Raw genomic sequence first — 23,024 nt, 5'->3', positions numbered from 1 at the left:
AGGTATACTTTACATATCAGCTGATTAGTTCCTCTAATAATAACACGCCAGCCACATAACTGCATGATTAATAAGAATGAAACAGCTCTTCTCTTCCTAGCTTCTTTTGAAAGTCATGCTGATGCCTAAAATAAACAGCGTCTGTCTTCTCCGTCTTTGAGAAAAATGATTAAGATTGTTTAGTCCCTTCCTTTGCCTCTCCATTTTTATTTCTTTTTTTAAAAAAAACCTGCTTGGGAAGACTGCCCCGTGACTCTTCTGCCTAAGATATTAACATAAAATCAAGCGTGCTTTTCAGTTCTTAAATGAATAGCTGTATTTAGTCGATTACAAATGGGGGAACAAACAGGATGTCACAGTTGGTGCCAGACTAACCAAGAGATGACGACAGAAACTTTTGTGGCAGCTTATTTAAATCTATTTGTCTCCTAGAGTCCCTTTAAAACAAGATGAGCGGCAGATAAATTTAAATCAATAAAAGGAATAAATTTGTTGAACCTTGGCCCCTGCCCCTCAAACTAAAATCTTCCACAAGGGCTTAAACTACAAACCCTGCACTGCATGGCGAAGGATGGCTCCAAGAAACGAATGTGTGAACATTTGGGTGGAGGGGAGTAGCTTTTTAACTATTAATTTTTCAAATTTATATCACAAAGACAGAATCCCAGTGGAACCATTTCCCCAGAAAGGGAGTGAAATGCCCTGTGGTGGCTATGTCTGTTTGGGATACTTTTATTCTTTTTTTGAGCAGAGAAATGAAAAGAAGGACTAGGGGAGACATGATAGCAGTGTTCCAATGTCTCAGGGGTTGCCACAAAGAAGAGGGAGTCAAGCTATTCTCCAAAGCACCTGAGGGCAGGACAAGAAGCAATGAGTGGAAACTAATCCAGGAGAGAAGCAACTTAGAACTGAGGAAAAATTTCCTGTCAGAACAATTAATCAGCGGAACAGTTTGCCCCCAGAAGCTGTGAATGCTCCAACATTGAAAGTTTTTAAAGAAGGGATTGGGCAACCATTTGTCTGAAATGGTATAAGGTTTCTTGCCTGAGCAGGGAGTTGGACTAGAAGACCTCCAAAGTGCCTTCCAAGAGTTGGAAGTGACCTTGGTTATTCCCTTATGACTCCTTCCAGCCATAAGACCCTGTGATTTAAGCCTTTGGTCCAAGATGCTTACATCTCAATTCAGTGTAGATTTCCTCACTTAATTTATGGCAGACTTAATCTCTTTGGATCAATTGTTCGGTAAATAAACAACTTGATAAAAAATAAACAAAGCAAGCAGCAACACACACACACGTAATTCCTCTGCGGCAGCTCTCTCTACGAAAAGGCCTAAAATTTAGTTTTCTGTTTAAAATTTCACGGAGAGGCATTCTCTCTCAGCCGCCTCTCCCAGTTTGACCTTTTCTCTTTTTCAAACCCGATTGTTCCTCCTCCAGCCTTCACCCCCTTAATCCCTCCTGCCAGCTTGTATTAGTGACGCAGATGATCTAAAACGGGACAGGGAGAACCTGGCACCAGCTCGTTTGTGTGTTCGTGTGTGTTTGTGTTGTGCAGATGCCACGGCTTCGTGGAAGGGGAGAAGAGGACAGTAGTAAATCTGATGGTGGAAAGAGAAGCCAAAAGGGTGGTGATGTTGAAAACCTCCCAGAGCAGAGGGAGGAGAGCACAGCTGCTGCACACTGCTTCCCCCCCCCCCCCCGCCCCGCACTCTCTGGGGAGTGTGGCTTTTTTTTTAAAAGTTGGCAGACGGCGAGAAACAACAGCTCTTTCATTCGTCGCCGGCTGCAAAGTGGCAACTTGGGGAGCAGGGAAGGGTGGGGTGGGGTGGGGGGGCCTAAATAATCCATTTTCCATCCTTCTGCTCTTTGAGTTTCGTACCCAGCCATTTTGCACATTGTTACAGTTGCAAAGGGTGTAGGCTGGTGGGGGAAAAAATCCTTTAGGGTGGGAGAGAGAAAGAAAAAAGGACAGGAAGAAAGGAGAAAAGAAAGAAGAGAAGAAAAGAAACAAAGAAAGGAAAGGGAAAGGAAGGAAACTGGAAATAAAGGAAAAGGAAGGAAAGAATGGTAGGAAGGGAGGGAGGAAGAAAAAGGAAATGAAGGAAGGAAGGAAAGGAGGAAAAAGGGAAGGAAGGAAACAGGAAATAAAGACAAAGGAAGAAAGAGAAGGAAGGAAAGAAAAAGAAATGAAGGGGAAGGGAAGGGAAGGAAGAAAAAGAAGGAAGGAAAGGAGGAAAGAAGGGAAGGAAGGAAACAGGAAATAAAGATAAAGGAAGAAATGGAAGGAAGGGAAGAAAGAGGAAGGAAAGAAAGAAATGAAGGGGGAAGGAAGGAAGAAAGGAAAGAAGGGAAGGAAGGAAGAGAAAGAAGGAAGGAAAGGAGGAAAGAAGGGAAGGAAGGAAACAGGAAATAAAGATGAAGGAAGAAAGAGAAGGGAAGGAAGGGAAGAAAAGAAAGAGGAAAGAAAGAAATGAAGGAGGAAAGAAGGAAGAAAGGAAAGGAGGAAAGAAGGGAAGGAAGGAAATAGGAAATAAATAAAAAGAAAGTAAAGAGAATGGAAGGAAGAAGGGAGGGAGGGAAGGGAAGAAAAGAGGAAAGAAAGAAAAAGAAAGAGATCAGCTGCTCATAGAACAGGTGAAGAACCCCTCCCCTCCCTCCCCCTTTTTCTGAATAAGTCACTGAGATTACTGCTGTTGTTATTGTGCAAGGCTGGGGGAAGCGCAGAGACTTGCCCAATTCATGTCTGCTCCCCCAAACTCTTCTGAATACAGTTTCACAGGTGGAATTTTGCCATTCCGAGTCAAAAGGCCCAATTTGTTCTACAGATTGCAAGAAGCTAAAGGGATTAGGAAGGGAGGCGGGGCAGTAGGGGTGGGGGAGAGGAATTGTGGAGGCAGGGGATGGGAAGAAAAGAGGGGCATGAAAATTGCAAGGAGAGAAATCAGGAGTGGCTGGCTAGTGTTTGAAGTGCTAGGAAACTGTTTTTGTGAAAGAGAAATATTCAGCTGCATACTTTTAAGTAGACCAGCTTGAGTTTTTTAAATTACCAGTTTGGAAAAAAAATGGCCTTTTCTTCATTGGGTATAGAATTGAATAAAGAAACAGCCTATTTGTCTTTGCATATGAAAAACTCATATTTTGTAGAATTGTTTTTCTAAAGTTCCAGATGTTAAATGAGATTGGAGCTTGGGTTGGCTTCAACGTTATCTTGTAAATACCTCCATAAACATTATCTCCAGAGCCTGTTGTACTTTGCTCATGTTTCATACAAGATCATAGAGCATAATAGCTGATACCCCCCCCTCCCCATGGAATATGACTCCCCCTCCCTCCCAGGGAGAATTGAAGAGCAGTTGGAAGAAGCCAAGTTTGAGAAGCATTGTGTGCTTGGTGTCAAAAATCATTGCACATTGTATTTGTTGAAAGAAGCAAAGTTTTGCATGCAACATACCTGCTTGGAATATTTGCTTTGGCTTGACGTTATAACTGTAACTATAGCCTTTCCCTTGTTATTTTTTTTTTCTTTGAAAGATAATTGAGAAGCGACTTGGACACATCCGAAATCGGGTATTTCGAGAAGTGGAAATGCTGTACCAGTGCCAAGGACACAGGTACTGGGCAGAGGCGAGCCAGTTTTAAGCCTGATCTTTGCTCTATCTAGATCAGTGTTTCTCAGCCTTGGCAACTTGAAGATGTCCGGACTTCAACTCCCAGAATTCCCCAGCCAGCGAATGCTGGGAGTTGAAGTCCAGTCATCTTCAAGTTGCTAAGGTTGAGAAACACTGATCTAGATTCTATCCTGGTTGTGTTAATGCTGATTGCAGTAACTCTGGTGGTCCTCATTTTACGACCAAAACGGAGCCCCAAATTTCTGTTGCTAAGTGAGACATTTGTTAAGTAGAGGTTGTTCCATTTTACGACCTTCCTTGCCATAGCTGTTAAGGGAATCACTGCAGTTATTAAATTAGTAACACGGCTGTTAAGTGAATCGGGCTTCCCCAATGACTTTGCTTGTCAGACGGTCGCAAAAGAGGATCACATGACCCCCCCCCAAGACACAGCAGCTGTCGTAAATATGAGTCAGTTGCCAACAGCCATAAGTCACTTTTTTCAGTGCTGTCTTAACTTAGAACCGTCACTAAACGAAGTGTTGTAAGTCGAGGACTACCTGTAAATCGGGTACAAGTAATCCTCGACTTGTGACCACAGTGGAGCCCAACATTTCTGTTGCTAAGCAACACAGTTGCTAAGCGAGCTGTACCCCGTTTTATGACCTTTTATTACCACAGCTGTAAGCAAATCACTGTGGTTGTTAAGTGAATCCTGCAGTTGTTAAGTGAATCCGGCTTTTCCCATTGATTTGCTTGTCGGAAGCTGGCTGGGCAGGTTACAATTGGCGATTACATTGAGAAGCACAGCTGCCATAAATAAATGCTAATTCGTAATTCGTAATTTAATAAGTTTATATGCCGCCTAATCCCGTAGGACTCCGGGCGGCTTACAAATACAAGATAAAATAAAATAACAAATAGGGGAAAAACCAGAACAGTTTAAAAGGAACACACCATACATTTGACTTAGCTAGGGGCTGGACCTCATTCATGGATCAACCACCCCAGGCCTGCCGGAATAGCCAGGTTTTAGTGGCTTTTTGGAAGGCTGCGAGAGTGGGAAGGGTCCGGATCTCTGCGGGTAGATCATTCCACAGGGCCGGAGCAGCTACAAAGGCTCTCCCCCGAGGGGCCGCCATCTGGCATTGTCCAGTCGATGGCACCCGGAGGAGGCCCAGCCTGTGAGTTCTTATCAGCCGTTGGGAGGTATGTAGCAGGAGGCGGTCTCTCAGATATCCAGGTCAATCATGCTGGTTGTCAATCACCCAAATTTTGACCGCGTGACTTGTGGTGATGCTTACAAGGGCTTTATGTTTAAAAAAGCAGTCCTAAGTCACTTTTTTTCATTGCCACTGTATGGTCACTGTATTTGAATGGTCACTAGGTGAGTGGATATAAGTTGAGGATTATCTGAACTTCCATATCAAGGGGCACTGTACCTCTGAATATTAGCTCCGGGGAAAGGAAACTCTGCATTGTGGTTGCTTGAGAGGCCTGCCATGAGGGAAACTATGAGGTTAGGACCATCAGAATTGATTTTTGAATGAAAATGAAATGGATTTAATTTCTTTGTCTTGCCTGTCTCTTATCCCTAATTATTGTCCCACCCTCCCCTGTCTTTTTCTTCAGGAACATCCTGGAGCTAATCGAGTTTTTTGAAGAAGAGGACCGGTTCTACCTCGTGTTTGAGAAGATGAGAGGAGGTGAGTCACTGGCCAAATGAATTTTGGTTTTGTAGGTGGGGGAGAGAGCGAGAGAGCTTCTTAATTTTAAAGCCCCATTTTCCCCAATTTAAGTAAGGAGGGAAACGCCATAAATTATGCATGTTGTAATTGTCCATATATAATCTACATCGGGGGTGTCCAGCCATGACAATTTGAAGTCTTGTGAACTTCAACTCCCAGAATTCCCCAGCCAGCCATATTCCTGGCTGGGGAATCCTGGGAGTTGAAGTCCACAGGTCTTCAAATTGCTAAAGTTGGACATACCTGATCTGCATGTTTAAGCCTCAGATCTTGGTCCATGGCTTAATTGGGCCTTTCAACGTATCTTTTCAGGCTCCATCTTAACCCATATCCACCGTCGACGCCATTTCAATGAGTTTGAGGCCAGCATGGTGGTGCGCGACATAGCCAGTGCCCTTAATTTCTTGCACAATAAAGGTGGGTAAAAAAATGAATGCTGGAGGCAAGATACTTTTTGTGTGTGTGGGTGCCAAAGCATTGCATGGTGCAACGTAAGTCACTTTGCAATCCAATAAGCCAAGGGTGTCAAACTTGGTTACATTTAGTACCCGTGGACTTCAATTCCCAGCATCCCTGTGGACTTCAATTCCCAGAATTCTAGGAGTCGAAGTCCACAAGTGTTAAAAGTTGTCAAGGTTGAACACTCCTGCACTAAGCTATTGTTTCTCAACATGTATGGTGGGTGAGGAATTCTGGGAATTGAAGTCCCTACATACATCTCCAGGGTTGAAAAATACTGTATTAAGTAAGATCTCACTGCTGCAGTAAATCTCAAGCTATCTGCATTGACCTGTCCTCATCTTTTTCACACTATATTACTATAGTGTTTATAATATCCAGGGATCTGCTAAGGCCTGATCACGGCATTTTTTCAATAATTTGCCTTTTCCTCTTGTCTATAAATAAATATTTTTCATTTGGGGAAATATCTGCAGAAATGCAATGAAACCCAGCCTTATCCGGTTGCTACAGAATATAATTGATACTTCTTAAGTAATTGTTAGTTCTTTCCTTTAATACTAGCAGTTGGAAAGCAGAAGCTCCTGGTTGAATACTTAGATAAGGAGATTTCCTTGCATGAAGTAAATTTAACAGAACTCCCTCACAAGGCCATCAACTTAAGATGGCTTTCGAAGTTTATGGAGAGCATCATTTACAGGACCAAGAACTCCGAAAGACCATTTTCTCTTAATGCCATCTGTCCAACTAACCATTCATCAATGGATGTATTGGCTATTATATTGTTAGACCTTGACTATTAGACCTAGTGTTAGCTAACAGTGGTAGGGATCACTCTCTAATCTGGTTTCCAAATTTGAAGATTCCTGACCCTCAAAATTGTTGTGGCCTCTTTTCTTTCTCTGATATCATTTTGCTATGCTGGTGTTTTTTTTTTTTATTTCTATTTTAATGAGCATACCAGCTGAGCTTAATGTTGATATCTTAATCTGTTTTTCAGATTTTTTTAAAGTTTACGCCAATAGCAAATTACATTAGGTGGTGGTTTCACTAATAAGGTGGGATATAAATATAAGTTGCTTGGGGGTTGTCACCTAAATCAAGGGTCCTTGGGCCACGGCACATCATTGGGCCGTGGCAGTGGTGAAATTCAATTTTTTTTTGCTACCGGTTCTGTGGGTGTGGCTTGGTGGGCATGATGTGGCTTGGTGGGCGGGGCAGGGGAAGGATACTGCAAAGTCCCCATTCCCTCCCCACTCTGGGGCCAGCCAGAGGTGGCATTTGCCAGTTCTCCGAACTATTCAAAATTTCCGCTACTGGTTCTCCAGAACCTGCTGGATTTCACCCCTGGGCTGCGGCCTATTCAGAACTGGAGCACAGAAGCGGTGGGCCGGCACATCACTTAATCCGCTAGGATGAGTGGCGCCCCAAAGACTTCCCCCTCCACCAAGCCACCTGCTCCCAATCTTCCAAAAGCGAAGTGATGAGAGCAGAGGCTGAATGGGATGAATGCGCCTTGCTCAGCTTCACTGACTCACCGAAGCTACCTGCACAGGACACCCGATCCGTTTTCGGAGCATCGGGCAGCCTCCGTGAGTCTGAAGGCTTCTCTGTGTCAAAAGCTTTTGCAAACGGACGAAAGGCTTCGGGGAAGCAATCTCTTGCTGCTTCAGGCCTTCCGTCCCTTTGCCAAAGCTTTTGGCACGGAGAAGCCTGAAAGAGTGCAAAACCATGCCCCTAAAGCTTCTCACTTGCGTGGGTAGAGCACCGGCTCACCACTCATGTGGCCCCGTTCCCCTCTACCCCCCTCCTCCCCCCCAAGCCAGGCTGCCAAGTTGCAAAGGTTGAGGACTACTGACCTAAGCTAATAAATGAACCCTTTATGCACTGGAGAGAACTGTTGGGAGTATTCAGTTCCATGAGACGAAGAGACAATTGGGAGATCTTTTAATTAAATGCACCCTTTGCTTCCCAAGTAGCTTTCCAAAAGGTATCTGGAATAAAACAAGGGACAGGAGACTCCTTCAGGCTTCTGTAAACATTAGGTGTTAAGGGTGTTTGTGCTGGCCATGGTTTGGTTAGATGGCCCTATGGCTTCCTTCAGCATGATCAGATTACAAAAGTTGGCTCAACTTTTCCGTTGTCTTTTCCATTCGGGCAGTTGCTCGGTGAGTCAAAAGCCGAAAGTATTAACTGCTCATGTTAAGCTTCTTTCTTTTTCTTTTATTACAGGAATAGCACATAGAGATTTAAAACCAGAAAATATTCTCTGTGAGAGTTCAAATCAGGTGAGCAGCAGTAGTATAATTGCTCCTTGGTTAGTTCCCAGTCTCGGGGAGGGGGGGGGGGGGCGGGGGGGAGGTGTCATGCGTGCTGCAAGGTAGGGAGGTTGAAGAAACTTGCTGATGCAGGATAATCTGATAAGGGAGCCAATGAAGTATAAATGCGAACTGTTTAGATTGTGCATAACAAACAGGGATTGAATTTATGACAGAATGTTAAATTCCAATTAGCCTTTTGTTCCAAAAGAGATAACCTTTTTCGTCCCTCTTGTTCTCCCCTCCCCCCCTTGTCTCCAACATCAGGTGTCCCCAGTAAAAATCTGTGATTTCGATTTAGGAAGTGGGATCAAGCTGAATGGTGATTGTTCTCCCATCTCCACCCCAGAGCTTCTCACTCCAGTAAGTGGTCCCTCCCCAAGGAGAAATGTATTTTAGAGAATCATAGGGGTCCGAGGGAGGGTTAGGGTTAGGTTAAGGTTTGGTTTAGGGGAAGGAAGGAAGGAAGGAAGGAAGGAAGGAAGGAAGGAAGGAAGGAAGGAAGGAAGGAAGGAAGGAAGGAAAGAAAGAAAGAAGGACATTGATTGCCCAATAAAACAGATCCAAGATGTTTTTAAAAAATTCAAACCTTTCCCAGGTCTGTTAGTCTGAAGGCCTCATTTAGGGGAAATTGCTTTTAAACAGAAATACGCTTTATACAGTGTATATTGTCTTCATGGGATTCACTGCTAAAAATGTAACAGGTTTTGAAATGAGATTCAGGTGATTCCCCAAAAGCAGTGAAACAATAGGTATAAGGCACGTTCAGTACTGTAGATTTCATTTAGCAGCCTCTCCAATACCTGCGGTGGCGCAGTGGTTAAAATGCAGTAATGCAGGCTACTTCTGTCGGCTGCCTGCAATTTGGCAGTTCAAATCTCACCAGGCTCAAGGTGGACTCAGCCTTCCATCCTTTTGAGGTTGGTAAAATGAAGATCCAGATTGTTGGGGGCAAGAGGCTGACTCTGGAAACGGCTTAGAGAGGGCTAAGCGGTGTATAAGTCTTAAGTGCTATTGCTACCTCATCCAAGTAAGGGAGGAGGACATGGCATCTGTAGGCCATCTTGGAAATTCTGAAGGCATCTAAGCACTCATGGATACTAGATTTACAGATCTTTGCGGATTCAGCCGTCCTTTTATAGGCTTGATGTGGTAATAGGTGGAAGGAATCTTTGGGAGTTAGTGTGATTTGTGTTGTAAAATGGGGCAAAATGAGACAATAACAAATGTCTTACTTAACAACATAAATTTTGGGTTCAATTGTGGTCGTACGTCAAGGACTACCTATATCCATGATGGGGAACCAATGGCATGAATGTACACGTGCCTGCAGAGGCTGGGGCGCACATGGGGGGGGGTCAGGCATATATGCACGGCGAGGCACACGCATTGCAATACGGGTGCGTGCGGTGCTTTCGGCACGCAGCGACAAAAAAGTTAGCCATCACTGACCTATATTTTCTACCCTGAGATAATTACTCCCTTTCTGCATATCAGCCCATCCTTTTTCACTGTCCCTTTGAAGTTCTTGCCTAGAATCTCTAATTTGTAGAGGAACATTGGAGACTATTTTGCATGTGGCTGTTAAGTTGCAGCTAGACTATTCATGGAAAATTCTACCTAGTAAAGCTTGCTGGTTTTTTTTTTTTTTTTTTTTAATCTTTAAGCTTCATAGGAAATAGTTTTATTGCTGATAATCTGCTTTCAATGCAGAGGCGCTGTAGTGAAATACTCTGCACCTTTCCTCTCCTATGGCTTAGGTAGCCAAAATGTATAGCCAGCTACACACAAGAAAGTGCACGGCGAAGTAGAGAAAGGATTGAAGCAATAAGAGCAACAGATCATGGCTCTTTCTTTTCTTTTCTTTTTTTTTAATAAAAAGTTTTTATTTAAAAAAAAAAAGAACATTCCATCTTTTCTTAAACAGTGTGTCATCTGGGTATCTGTGCAATAACCATCAAAATTTACAACATAATTTATAATATATTAAACAGTTGAGCATAGTAAATCTTCATTTTTCCCTCTTAACATAATCTAATAAGAATATAATAACATTACGCATAATAATCCTTATCATAATACTAACAATTATCATTATTTACATCTCTATCTTAACATATTTTCTACTCTTTAATCTCCTTGTAATTCCAACTTCCATTTTTATTCTCTATTGATAAAATAATTCCCATATCATATAGTATTCAGTTTGTTCTTTCTCCTTAGTTGCCAGCATTAATCTGTTCATTTCTGCACATTCTAATATTTTCCTTCTCATCAGTTGGGATCTCTGCACTTTTCCAATATTGTGCAAATATAGTTCTAGCTGCAGTAGATCATGGCTTTCTTGTCCTATGTAATAAGCCATTTTGATGACTCTGTCCCCAGAAAGCTCTTCAGCCAGTTTGCAGAATTCTAGTGATGCAATTTCCAAATATTGTTCATACGATTTTCTGCTTGTTTATAGAGTCAGAGAATGCATGCCAACTTCATGCATTTCAGCTAGTTTTCAGTTCTCAATTAGAGTTGGCTTCTTTTTTAAAGTGCCACCTTTGTGGATCTTCCATGCCTAGTGTGATCTGTTTTTGCTCTTCTCAAATTTGGAAACATATTTGTGCATTTGATAAATCTCTACCAAAGGATCTTTTAAAATAGGCCCTTCAAAGTCCTGGTGGACTTTGGGTGGCCCCAAATATTGGGGAAGACGAATAGTTGGAAGAGTGACTTTATTAATCCTTACGAAGATTGCCTTATTAATCCTCTGTCTGGCCCCATCATTGAATCTCTGATACTTTTTCTTACCCTGCAAACTTTGTCCCAATTTTCCTGTTTCTTTCGAGACGCGTAATAATTACGGGGAAGGTTCTGCTGAATGAAAGTACAGTAACTGATTCTAAGGCATCTTTCTATAGATTGCTTCCCAAGATATACAGCTTGCAATATCTTGGTAATCTTTTCAGGGTTTGGAAGCTAAGTAGGATCCAGCTTGGTTAGTATTTGGAGGGGACACCTTCAGAATGTGATTTTTGATAGCCTATTTGTCACATGGATTTAGAATTTGGATCATTCTCAAGCAGAGTTCTTCACGTATTGTTTTGTTTGAGGGCCTTTTGTTGTTGACTATTTTGCTGTTGGATTTCAATTTTATGCTCATTGTTGCAACTGCTGCGTACATAAATCAACATTTAAAATTTGAAAATGATTTATATGATGATGTTATAATTAAAGCTAGAAAAACATTTTGGGAGATAGAGTGTTCCATTATGGGATGTTTCAGGAAAATACTGGACAGACATTTATTGGTTCAGAATGCTATGAGAATTCCTGCCTTGGGCAAGAAGGTTGAATTAGAAGACCATCAAGGTTCCTTCCAACTCTATAATACAGGAGGTAGTCCTTGACTTATGACCACTATTGAGCCCAAAATGTCTGTTGCTAAGAGAGAAAATTGTTAAGTGAACTTTACCCCGTTTTGATCCTTCTTGCTTCTTGTGTAGTTCTTAACTGAATCTCTACAGCTGTTAAATTAGTAACACAGTTTAATGAAGTTGGCTTCCCTTTGCTTGTCAGAAAATTGCAAAATGACCCCGGGACACGACAACTGTCACAAATATGAGTCAGTTGCCAAGCATCTGAATTTTGATTACCTAACCATGGGGATGCTGCAATGGTTGTGTGAAAAACTTACATACCGTATTTTTCAGAATATAAGACACACCTTTTATTTATTTGTTAAATTTATTTATTAAATTTTGTATGCCGCCCACTCTCAAAAGAGACTCAGGGCGGCTTTTCCCCTCAAAAAATAGGTTGAAAATCTTGCGTCTTATACACTGAATACAGCATTTTTTTGCCTCCTGAAACCCTGCCCCTTCACCAAAATGGCCATGCATAGCTTGTAGGAGGCTTTCAGAGAGCTCCTGGGGGCTGGGGAGGGCAGAAATGAGTGAAAAATGGGCCATTTTTTGCACAATTTTGCCCCCCCCCCAGCCGCTAGGAGTACTCTAAAAGCTTCCTAATGCCCCTTTAAAAAAAACGGGCCCATTTTTGTGAAAAACAGGCCATTTTTTGCTCGTGTCCCCCCCACCCCCACGGAACACGCTACCAGCCAGGGATTTAAATCCGTGCATTCCCTATTCTGGTGTTTAACCCAGGTTTCTCCACCCACCCCACCTTTCCCCTCCAGCGTCTCCTCTCTTAGCAACCTTTTCAGCATCCTCATATGAAATGGGGATGTGTGGATCCCATCTGCAGCAGAGCTTGCCTGCAGGGGAGGTCAAAAAAGGCAAGATGGTGTTTGTGTGACAGTGAGAAGCAACCGTGCCCCGTCTTTCCTCGGATCGCAAACTATAAAATTTTCCGTCTCCTTGGTGGATCGAACTGCAGTCCTGTGCCCTAGTTCCACTTGACCGATTTTGTTTCTGGAAGTTTGTGTAGAAATGCTTTTAAACACACACACACAGACACACACAAACACCAGCCTTTCTGAACACGGCTGGCTGGTTCTATCCGGGGCTTCTTTCCGTGCCTAGGCTGATCATTCTCTCTGTTTGTGTGCTGAGGATGTCCGGCAGACTTAATGAGATTCTGCCCTCCCTCCCTCCACCTCTCTCATCCATCCCTCCCTCCCCCCCTAGATGTGGGAGTCAAAGAAGCTTGCTAAAGTGGGTCAGCCGAGGCTCGCCTATGGGGTGATGGGAGGAGCAAGGAAAAGGTGGAGATATGGCTGTAGTTTGGCGTCTTTATTGTGTAGCCAGACTAACCCATCTGTCTTGATGGGTAGGTTTGGCCCTGACGGGTGAAGTTATTTGTGTGAGTGGGTGTGTTTGCGTTCATGCGTCTGGTTGGACAATGGTCCTGCCTTTCTATATTACTCAAAGGAAGTGGCTTTCTTCCTTTTGTATTCTCCTCCTCCTCCACCTCCTCTATGGCTAAGAGGTATTTAAACAAACAAAAACCTCTTAATTTTTACTGGTCTGCTATTCTAGGTGTTTGGGGCGTTTTACTCTTTCTGGGAATATCCCCCTCTTTACATAAGCATGTTCGCAGATGGACGTTGCTGTTGTTGCGAGGAGGGAGGCGTTTAATTTGAATTTTCTGCAGTTTCCTTCTCTTTCTCCATTCCACCCACCCACCCAGCGCCCTTGCCAGTTATAATAATCCCATGAAGGACCCATAGAAGGATTTATGAAGTCTATGCCCTTCTCATTTAGTGCAAAGCAATAAAACGAGGACTTTCCTGAACCCTTGAGTCTTCCTTCCCATCTATTTTGTATTCCTCAGATTTTATTTTGCTCCCATAGTAGCAGAGATCTTGAAGAATGAGTTGAGGGGAAATACTATGTTAAATTCAGGTGTGTCTTTTGCAGCTCTTATTCTCATTTTTTGTGAGCACGTATTAAAAATGAAAATCTGTTGCCTGCTCTCGAGAGAATGTATACATAGCTCTACCCAAACACATATATAACCCACATATACACATGCTATATACATACATATAGTTCATTGCATTTCAAATGCAATAAATTGGGTGAACCCAGCCAGTCTGGGTTGTTTTCTGACAGAACTAGGACTTAAAACTGTTTTTAAAATCTCTTTTAGGCCTATGTTGGGTATTGTTTTTGTCCCGGATATAGGGGGCTTCTGCTAATCCTCAGAAACGGGGGCCTCCAACCTTGGCAACTTTCCCCGGTCTAGGTTATATGGAATCTTTGCCGGCTAGCAGTGGTGGGTTCCAGATCACGTTGCAACCGGTACGGTGCAACGGGGCCCGGCGTCCTCCACATGAACGCGCACAGTGCGCATGCACAACGCACACATATGTCCTTCCCTCCAGCGACGCCTCCGCGACACTCCAGCTGCTTGGAGGAGCATCGCGCAGGTGCCAAAGAGTTCAAAGACAGGTAAGGATGACGGGTGGGCCCTCTGGAGCACAGTACCAGAATGGTACCCGGTGCTCTGGGCAGGCACCCCGTACCGGGGTGTACCGCCTGCAACCCACCACTGCTAACTAGGGAATTCTGGGAGTTGAAGTCCACCAGGCTTAAAGTTGCCAAGGTTGGAGACTCCTGCTTTGAAGAGCCCTGCTGGGTTAAGGGATGCGTAGTGTTCTCTCATGTTGTCCTGCAGGCAGTGCTTAGCTGGGAAGTCGAACACAATGTAAGGCCACAGCTCAGCCCCAGAGTTGCTGGCTTGGCTCCCACAGGGCGGTGTGCTGGCCGAGCAAGTTCTAGACGTCTGCCCTGCCCTGTCCTGGTTAGATGCAATCATGGGGTATTTTTTTTCCTCCTCCTTTTGAAAAAGGAGGGACGGAATTTGGCAGCTGATGCAACCTTGGTGCAAGCACCTGCTGGCTCAATCCAGCTGCAGTCAGGGACAGGGGGAGGTGGCCATGGGTGAACTTGGTGCCTTGTATGAGTGTGTGTGTGTGTATGTGAGTGCGTGTGTGTGTGATAGAATGAATTCCTGCTCTGTGGGCAGCTGCTGTTATCTCCAGCATTGATTTTTTTTAATCTCACAGAGAGGAGGTGGATTATGACTTGCATAATGGGAAGGAAACAGAGAGGGAAATGTTCATTGCTTCACTGGTTGCTGTGGAATGTGTGAAAGGATTCCTTTGAGCATGTGAAAAGTGCATTTTCTTTCCTCGTTCTAGAACAGTGATGACTAAACCTTTTGCCCTCGCGTGCCCAAATCGCTCGTGTTCCCACACCCACAATGTAATGCACCCCACTCCCCTGCGCATGCGTGCACCCCACTTCCCGACGCATACATGCGACCCTCCTGCGCCCCGTCTTTGGCCTAGCAGACCTCCCTGAAGCCTCCTGGGAACAAAAACAAGACGGGGGGGGCACCGTACCCCCGTGCACTCCCCTCATCCCCAGGCATGCACACGACCCCCTCCCCACGTGCGCAGTAGAGACCTAAAAATCAGCTGGCTGGTGGGAAATGTGTGCTCATGCACTGTGGGGCTGAGCTGGGCGACAGCTCGCGTGCCCACAGGAAGGGCTCCGTGTGCCACAGGTTTGCCATCCCAGTTCTAGAATGTCTGTCCCCTGTGATTCTCAGGTTAAGGTTCTGCCACAGGCATGGGCTGGGAATTTGTTGCCCAAATGTTTATCAGTTCCAAATTTTAGAATTTCATATCTTCCCCTTCCCCAGGGACAAAAATTAAGAGGAAACAACGCACACTTCCTTGCTCTCATATCTCATTAAGAGGGTTGATCTAAATAAATAAATTTGTACTCTCCTTATGGATGGGGAAGTCCCTAAAGCAGGGCATCCAGCCTTGGCAATTTTAAGACTTGCAGACTTCAACAGAAACAGATGCTGGCTAGGGAATTCTGGGAATGGAGGTCCACAAGTCTTAAAAGTTGCCAAAGTTGGATACCTCTGTCCTAAACCTCTCTGTATGTTGAGGGCGAAAGATAAAAAATCCCATTGTGAGGTCTCCAGGTGATCCAACTTTAGGGTGAGTTTATGTTGTTGGTTGCGAGATCAGGCCTTCCTGATCTCTACCTCTGGAGTCCCATTTAAGCTGAGGCCTACTGCTTTGGTGACTCCATCCAGCCACCTCATTCTCTGTCGTCCCCTTCTTCTGCCCTCAATCATTCTCCAGTGAGTCCTTCTCATGAGGTGGCCAAAGTCTTTCAGTTTCATCTTCAGGATCTGGCCTTCTAAAGAGCAATCAGGGTTGATCTCCTCTAGGACTTACAGTCCAAGGGACTCACAGGAGTCTTCTCTAGCACCAGAGTTCACCGTTCTTGGCACTCAGCCTTCCTTATGGTCCAACTTTCACAGCCATCCATTGCAGCTGGGAAAACCATAGCCTTGACTAGACACACTTTTGTTGTCAGGGTGATGTCTCTGCTTTTTAGTATGCTGTCTAGATTTCCTCCCCAGGAGCAAGCGTCTTTTAATTTCTTGGCTGCAGTCCCCAATGGGGAAGCCAGAGTCACTCAACAACCATGTTACTAACTTAACAACTGGAGTGATTCACTTCACGACTGTGGCAAGCAAGTTCGTAAAATGAGGCAAAACTCACTTAACAAGTGACTCACTTAGCAACGGGTATTTTGGGCTTGCTTGTGGTCGCAAGTCGAGGACTACCTACATTATTCTCCATCATCATCTTGGCAACAGGGAGTGTAAATTTGGGGACTGAAATTCGTCAGCTGTGTGGTAAGAAGCCACATTCTCCAAAAAGAGGATTGGTATAACGAGGATTCAAAACTACATTTCCTTTATGCTTCAAATTACGACAGAGATGATTGCTCTCCAATTACCTATTTAACCATTTCCCCCACGCGTTGTCTTCCAAGCTAGAATTTGTTGGCAACCTTTGGAGTCCTCTGGGAGGTGATGCAATGCCTTTGGGGATTACATGTGTTCCTGGATTTTTCTTCTGCCACTTAGATCAAGTTTAGCGCAGCACTGAGCCGCCCCCAGTCACACCACTCTGAAGAGTAAACAAAAGAGTCACAGTAATTGGTGTGAGGGGTCTAGCCTTGGTATAGGGAGCAGCTGAAAGGGCCATGTTTTATTTTCCCTTATGTGCTCTCCCAAAGGCCTATTCCAACCAGCGGTGGGTTTCACATTTTCTTACCACTGGTTCCCCGCATGACCGCTCGCTTCGCGCATGCACCTGGCCTTCCGCGCATGTGCTTTGCTTGCGTGCGTTACCTCCACATATGCGCCTGGCCTCAAAAACATGCCTAAATAGGACAGCATAGAGCCAGGGCAGGTAGGTAGGCCCACCCATGATTTCCGCTACCGGTTCGGACGAACCGGTCTGAACCGGCTGAATACCATCTCTGATTCCAACCCTTTAATTGCTAAGGTAATTAGCAAGCCAGAGGAACTAATAATGAACTGGGCCATCCTGTTTTCCACGATAATTCTTGCTTGTTCTAAGACTGTGATGGCAAAGCTATGGCACGTGTGCCACAGGTGGCATGCAGAGCCTTCTCTACGGGCACACAAGCCATTGCCCAGTTCAGCTCGACCACGCATTTGCTCGCGCCTCCTGCTGGCCAGCTGATTTTCAGGTCTGCCGTGCATAGAGGAGATGTGCGTGCATGTGCAGGGGGTGGTGGAGAGTGACATATGCGGGGTGGTGGTGTCGTGTGTGCATGCAGGGGGGGAACGCGGTGGGTGTGGTGCCCCTCACGCGCTCTGTTTTTGGTCCCAGGAGGCTTCAGGGAGGCCTGCTAGGCCCAAAATAGGGTATGGAGGGTCACATGTATGCACTGGGGGCGCACGGGGGAGTCGCATACATGCGGGGGGGGTTCATGCATTGCATTATGGGTGTGGGCACACACGATTTTGGCATGCGAGGAGAAAAAGGTTAGCCATCGCTGTTCTAGGACCTAAGATGAGGCAAGGGCCCAAATTTTTGCATAACCACGGAGTGTGAATTGGAAAATAGCACCCATCGTATTTGGGACATTACCCATCCTCCTAGCCTTGTTTTAGGAGCCGATAGAACAAAATTGCTCAGAGAGCACCACGAAACCCATTACAGGTAGTCCTCGACTTACCATCACAATTGAGCCTAATATTTCTGTTGCTAAGTGAAGCGTTGAGTTAATTTTTGTCCCATTTAATGACCCTGCTTGCCACCATTGTTAAGTGAATCACTGCAGTTGTTAAGTTAGTAACACGATTGCTAAGTGAATCTGGCTTCCCTAGTGACTTCGTTTGTACGAAGGACTCAGAAGGTGACCCCGTGACCCCAGGGCATTGCAACTGTCATAAATAAGGGTCAGTTTGCCAAGGGTCAAATTTTATCACCTTACAACTCGAGCTACTGCAATAGTTGTCAATGAAAAATGGCCATAAGTCACTTTTTCTACTGTTGGTGTAACTTTGAACGGTCACTAAATGAACTGTTGTTGAATGGAGGACTACCTACACAAAATAAGTGTTAGCCTGTGTGTGCCCCTAGTATGAAAGCCAAAAGGATCTGTGTCTTGTTCTCTGTATGCTAATATTGATAGATTAGAATAAGGTAAATTTATAGATTACTATTAACATTTTTGGAAATGCTGGATTGGGACAAGGAAGAATCTTGGTGATCATTTGAGAATTACCGTATTTTTCGGAGTATAAGATGTACCCTTTTCCCTCAAAAAAGAGGCTGAAAATCTGGGTGTGTCTTATACACCGAATACAGCATTTTTTGCCTCCTGAAACTCCGCCCTCTTCACCAAAATGGCCATGCATAGCCTTTAGGAGTCTTTCAGAGAGCTCCTGCGGGCTGGGGAGGGCAGAAATGAGTGAAAAACAGGCCGTCCCCCCCCCTCCCCCAACAGCACTCTATAAGCTTCCTAAAGGTTTTCCATGCCCTTTTTTTGACATAAAACGGGCCCATTTTTGCTCATTTTTGAAAAAATGGGCCCGTTTTCACGAAAAACCGGCCGTTTTGGGGAGGTTTGCAGAGTGCGAAACCTTTTTTTTAAAAATGCTCCTCTTCAAAACTTTGCTGCGTCTTATACTCCAATGCATCTTATTTATACTCCGAAAAATATGGCAGCAGCTGGATTTGCTGATTTTAAAAAATGATATATGTGAAAATTATGAATTTGAATTTATATTCAATTCTCTGCATTGAAAATAGCCTGCATGGGTTTGCGTCATGCAACACGGATTACCTTAAAATGAGATTGGATAGTTAGCAATTTACTTCCTTATGAATCTCAGCAGTTAACATTGCATAGTAAGTGAACCAGACTCTCTGCGTGTAGCACAGGAGTTTGTGTAAAAATAGCAGTTTTAATTGGTTAAGCTGGGTCTTAGGATAAATATACCATGTGAATCCAGCGAGTACGTTTCTATGGTTTAGGATGGTGGAGATCTTGGGGGAAGAATGCATTTACTTGCAGGGAATTTGAATTTGGTACTCTGATCTTTCCGGGCTTCCATATTGAGGGCTCAGGTTTTTCCTGAGATTTTGAGACATGTAGGTAGGTGTGGCTGCGTTACAGAAAAGGAGATATGGCCAACTTGACTGAAACTGTAGGCTATATAGTCCTTGGACATAAGTCTATGTGGGTTTTATATTTTGTTACCACCAGCTCACTGCGTGTGCGCCTACTTGCTTCACAGGCGCCCGCACCCCTTCCGCACATGCACCCGGTGTCAAAAATGTGCCTAAATAGGACGGCATTGAGATGAAGCGGGTGGGTGGACCCAGCCACAATTTCCGCTACCGGTTCGGGCAAACCGGTCCGAACTGGCTGAATACCACCTCTGATTCTTATCCGCTTCCCTCACCGGAGGTGTCCAAACTTGGCAACTTTATGACTTGTGGACTTCAACTCCCAGAATTCCTCAGCCAGCCATGCTGGCTGAGGGAGTCTGGGAGTTGGAGTCCACAAGTTTTAAAGCTGCCAGGTTTGGAGATTCCCCTGTTCTTGGTCATTCTTTCTTTGAGGTTTGGAGCAGTTCTTAGGATGTCACAGCTCCCTCCTCCCCCCCAGCAGTCCACAGGTTGAGAACCACTGGACTAGACCATTTTTGGACGCTATCCCTATAACTGTCTTAACCAGGGATGTCAAATCCGATTTCATTGACGGCCACAACAGGATTGTAGTTGACTTCGGAGGGGGGGGGGGCATGGCATGACCAGTAGGTGTGGCCAGCTCAACATCACTTGTGTCAGGGGCGCCTGTGGTGGCCTGAGCACTTTTCTAGCAAAACCAAGTTCCTGAGCTCCATTTTCAGCTGTGACGGCCTCCGGCAACCCTCTGCCAATGAAAATGGAGGCTCTCCCGAGCTCCATTTTTACTGGCAGAGGCACCGCACGCCAGTCCTTTGTTGTTTCCAGAGCGGATCCCAGCATCTCGCAGCCTTGAGTTTGACACCCCTGGTCTTAACTATTCTGGATAATATTGCCAATAGATTTCACTGAGAATTGTTAGGGATTAAAGTGAGGGAGAAAAAGATAAGGCCCCATAGGGTTTGCCAAAGAATAAGCGGAGATAAATCCTTGCATAAATCAGAACCTTCTCTCTCTTGATTAGGCTTTTCTGTAGTTTTAACCGGAGACAAAACCTGTGCATTTAAAAACACACACACGGGCGCGCACAAACACACACACACACCCCTACCTGTACAAATAACTGCATCTGAATCAGCCTCTGAAACTGTTAACGAATGTTGTTCTCTTTCCCCAGTGCGGTTCAGCCGAATATATGGCTCCAGAAGTGGTGGAAGCCTTCAGTGAAGAAGCGTCCATCTACGACAAGCGCTGTGATTTATGGAGCTTGGGAGTCATTCTGTACATCATGTTGAGCGGTTACCCCCCTTTTGTGGGTCACTGTGGGACCGACTGCGGCTGGGACCGTGGTGAAGCGTGCCCCGCTTGCCAGGTGATCATACTCAAGTGGGGCTTCATGTTTTCCAGCATTGCAAAGTCTTTAACAAGTTCCATTAGCTTCTCTGTCTTTTTAGAAATGTCATAATTGGACGTGTTTTTTAAACTGTTTTTAGATGTGCTGGGTTCTTTTCGTAATGTAACTTTCTCTTCCCGCAGAATATGCTGTTTGAAAGCATCCAGGAGGGGAAATACGAATTCCCAGACAAGGACTGGGCTCACATCTCTTTCGAAGCTAAAGACCTCATTTCAAAGCTCCTTGTAAGAGATGCCAAAAAGCGTCTGAGTGCAGCCGAAGTCCTCAAGCATCCTTGGGTACAAGGGGTGAGCATCCTTGAGTGAAGTGGACAAAAGATGGCTAGGAAATTGTTTCTTTTGCCTTTCTGCTTATCTGGTGTGAAGGACTATTTATCAGGCAAGCTGGCTATGTATCTTGATCTCTCTCTCCCCCCCTCCGTCCATCATCTCGCTGCCTCTACCTGTCTCCATCCACTCTGTTTCTATCTCTACCTATTTCCTCCCTCCCTCCCTCCTCCTCTCCGTCTCCTCCCCTCTATTTCTGTCTGTCTGTCTGTCTGTCTGTCATCTATCTATCTATCTATCCATCTATCTATCTATCTATCTATCTATCTATCTAATCTATCTATCTATCTCTATCTCTATATTTCTATCATCTATGTCTGTTTGTCTCGGAGACACACTAGGCAGTGCACAAATATAATGTTAAAAAAGTAAAAACTAAATATAAAAATTTAAAATGGAGGCAAGAATAATTACAATTTAAAATTTAATTAAAAGGGAGGAGGAGAGATTTCAGGGTGCTAACCAGCCTCACAGCTGCATGCTGCCAAGTGAGGATATTCCGTGTTAATATAAGTTAAGTCGCCAAAGTTTTTAAAAAAATAGAAGGCATGGCATTGATTGTAGCCAAAAACCCAATGTGAATAGATCCATGAAATCTCCAGTCATCAGACTTGATTGAAATAAGTTAAAATTTCAACAGTATTTCTCAACCTTGGGAACTTTGAGGTATGTGGACTTCAATTCTCAGAATTCCCCAGCCAAGCATGAGTTGAAATCCACATATCTTAGAAGTTGCCAAAGTGGAGAAACAATTCCTTCCATATTTGGAAGTCCCAGACATATATTCTTTTTTTGGGGGGTGGGGGGGTAAAGTGAGTTTTCTGTCCATGTCCAGAGTGTACCTCCAGTAGTGAACCAGCACCTCCAGTATTTATTTAGAAATAGCTAGCTACAAGGAGGAACATACATTTGAATAGGGTTGGCATATCTCCATTGTACTTATTTAAATGTAACTTTAATTTTGTCATGGAAAAATGCAGAGAAGGTGTAACTTAAAAGGGTACTGGGGGTCTGCAAGGAGTTTTAAGCAGTGATTATTATGGTGCCGATTTTTATTTTCTATTTTTTGCTTCTAGTGTGCTCCTGATAACACTCTCCCCACTCCAATCATCCTACAAAGGTGAGTGAAGCATTACAGAAATAGTTTTAATAAATAAGAACGTTGAGGTATACCTCAAATCTTTCTTACCATCTGTAGAGCATTATAGCCACGTATGAGGTTTCTTGTCACTTGGGAATCTGTTTTTATTCAGAAACTAAATACATGGAAAGCAACAGCTTTCTAATCTTGACTTGCGTTATCAGCCTTTCGGTCATAAACCAGTATAACGTGTGTATAATTACCACCATTTCCATGGTAATTTTAAGGTGTGTAGAACTTCAGCTTAATAATAGGTAGTAGGGAATACCAATGGAAAACGAAAAGGCACGCCAGAAAATGTGGGCAGTTCTGCTGTTACCTCAGCCTTCCTTCAATGAGTTCTTGTATTTAGAAAATTGATATGCCTCCCCCTCTTTAAGCAAATAACTGGGTGGCTAACAATACAAAACCACGCTAAAATAAAATTCAGAATACACTTAACAGCAAATGAAATAAATGCAAGAGCTGAGCAAAATGGGTCACAGTTGCAAACACACATATGTTTTGCTCTGCCAGCCCTACACACCTGAGAGAAAAGTCCTTCTGGAAGTCGACATGATCAGTGCTTTGCAGACCCCGGGCCAGGCAAGAATTAGAGTTCACCGTCTGAAGCGTGTATAGTTCAGCATCGAGTAATGTAGCCAAAATGGTGATTCCAGTGAAGTCCATCCCACAGAGCTCCCAGGAGCAAACCTACAAAACCATAGTATAGCCTTTATTGTCATTGTACATCATGCATACAAAGAAATTGGTTTTAGCCTCACTGGTGCAATCCATGACAAAAAAAAATTACAAACAACATAAATAGCATAAAGGATAGTCCCTATGCAAGTAATTAGGAAAAAAAGAAAGAAAAAGAAGAAACTAGTCATATGTTTCTGCTTGTACCTGGAGTGATTGTACTTGTGCTTAAGAGTCTGAGAGCCCAAGGATAGAAACTATTTTTAAACCTATTTGTTTGGCTGGCTATGCTTTGATGTCTTCTGCCCGATGGTAGAAGTGGGAAGAGACA

At 44.2% G+C, this 23,024-nt stretch overlaps 1 protein-coding gene across 3 annotated transcripts in view; it reads left to right on the top strand.

The window, feature by feature from the left end:
- Positions 1–23,024, top strand: part of MKNK2 (MAPK interacting serine/threonine kinase 2) — a 51,630-nt gene that overhangs the window by 19,135 nt on the left and 9,471 nt on the right. For 2 of the 3 annotated variants that reach the window (XM_032209484.1, XM_032209407.1), the window contains exons 6-13: positions 3,534–3,613; positions 5,243–5,316; positions 5,671–5,775; positions 8,050–8,105; positions 8,403–8,498; positions 20,309–20,503; positions 20,668–20,832; positions 21,948–21,991. In XM_032209484.1, coding sequence (XP_032065375.1) covers positions 3,534–3,613; positions 5,243–5,316; positions 5,671–5,775; positions 8,050–8,105; positions 8,403–8,498; positions 20,309–20,503; positions 20,668–20,832; positions 21,948–21,991 — 815 coding nt within the window. Of the gene's footprint in view, positions 1–3,533; positions 3,614–5,242; positions 5,317–5,670; positions 5,776–8,049; positions 8,106–8,402; positions 8,499–20,308; positions 20,504–20,667; positions 20,833–21,947; positions 21,996–23,024 lie in introns of those variants that run through there. The other variant, XM_032209568.1, reaches the window with a different exon arrangement.

This window comes from Thamnophis elegans, chromosome 1, assembly GCF_009769535.1.
Source record: "Thamnophis elegans isolate rThaEle1 chromosome 1, rThaEle1.pri, whole genome shotgun sequence".
NCBI classification, from domain to species: Eukaryota; Metazoa; Chordata; class Lepidosauria; order Squamata; family Colubridae; genus Thamnophis; species Thamnophis elegans.
Note: the sequence above shows the minus strand (reverse complement) of the source record. Positions and strands in the feature narration are given on the sequence as shown.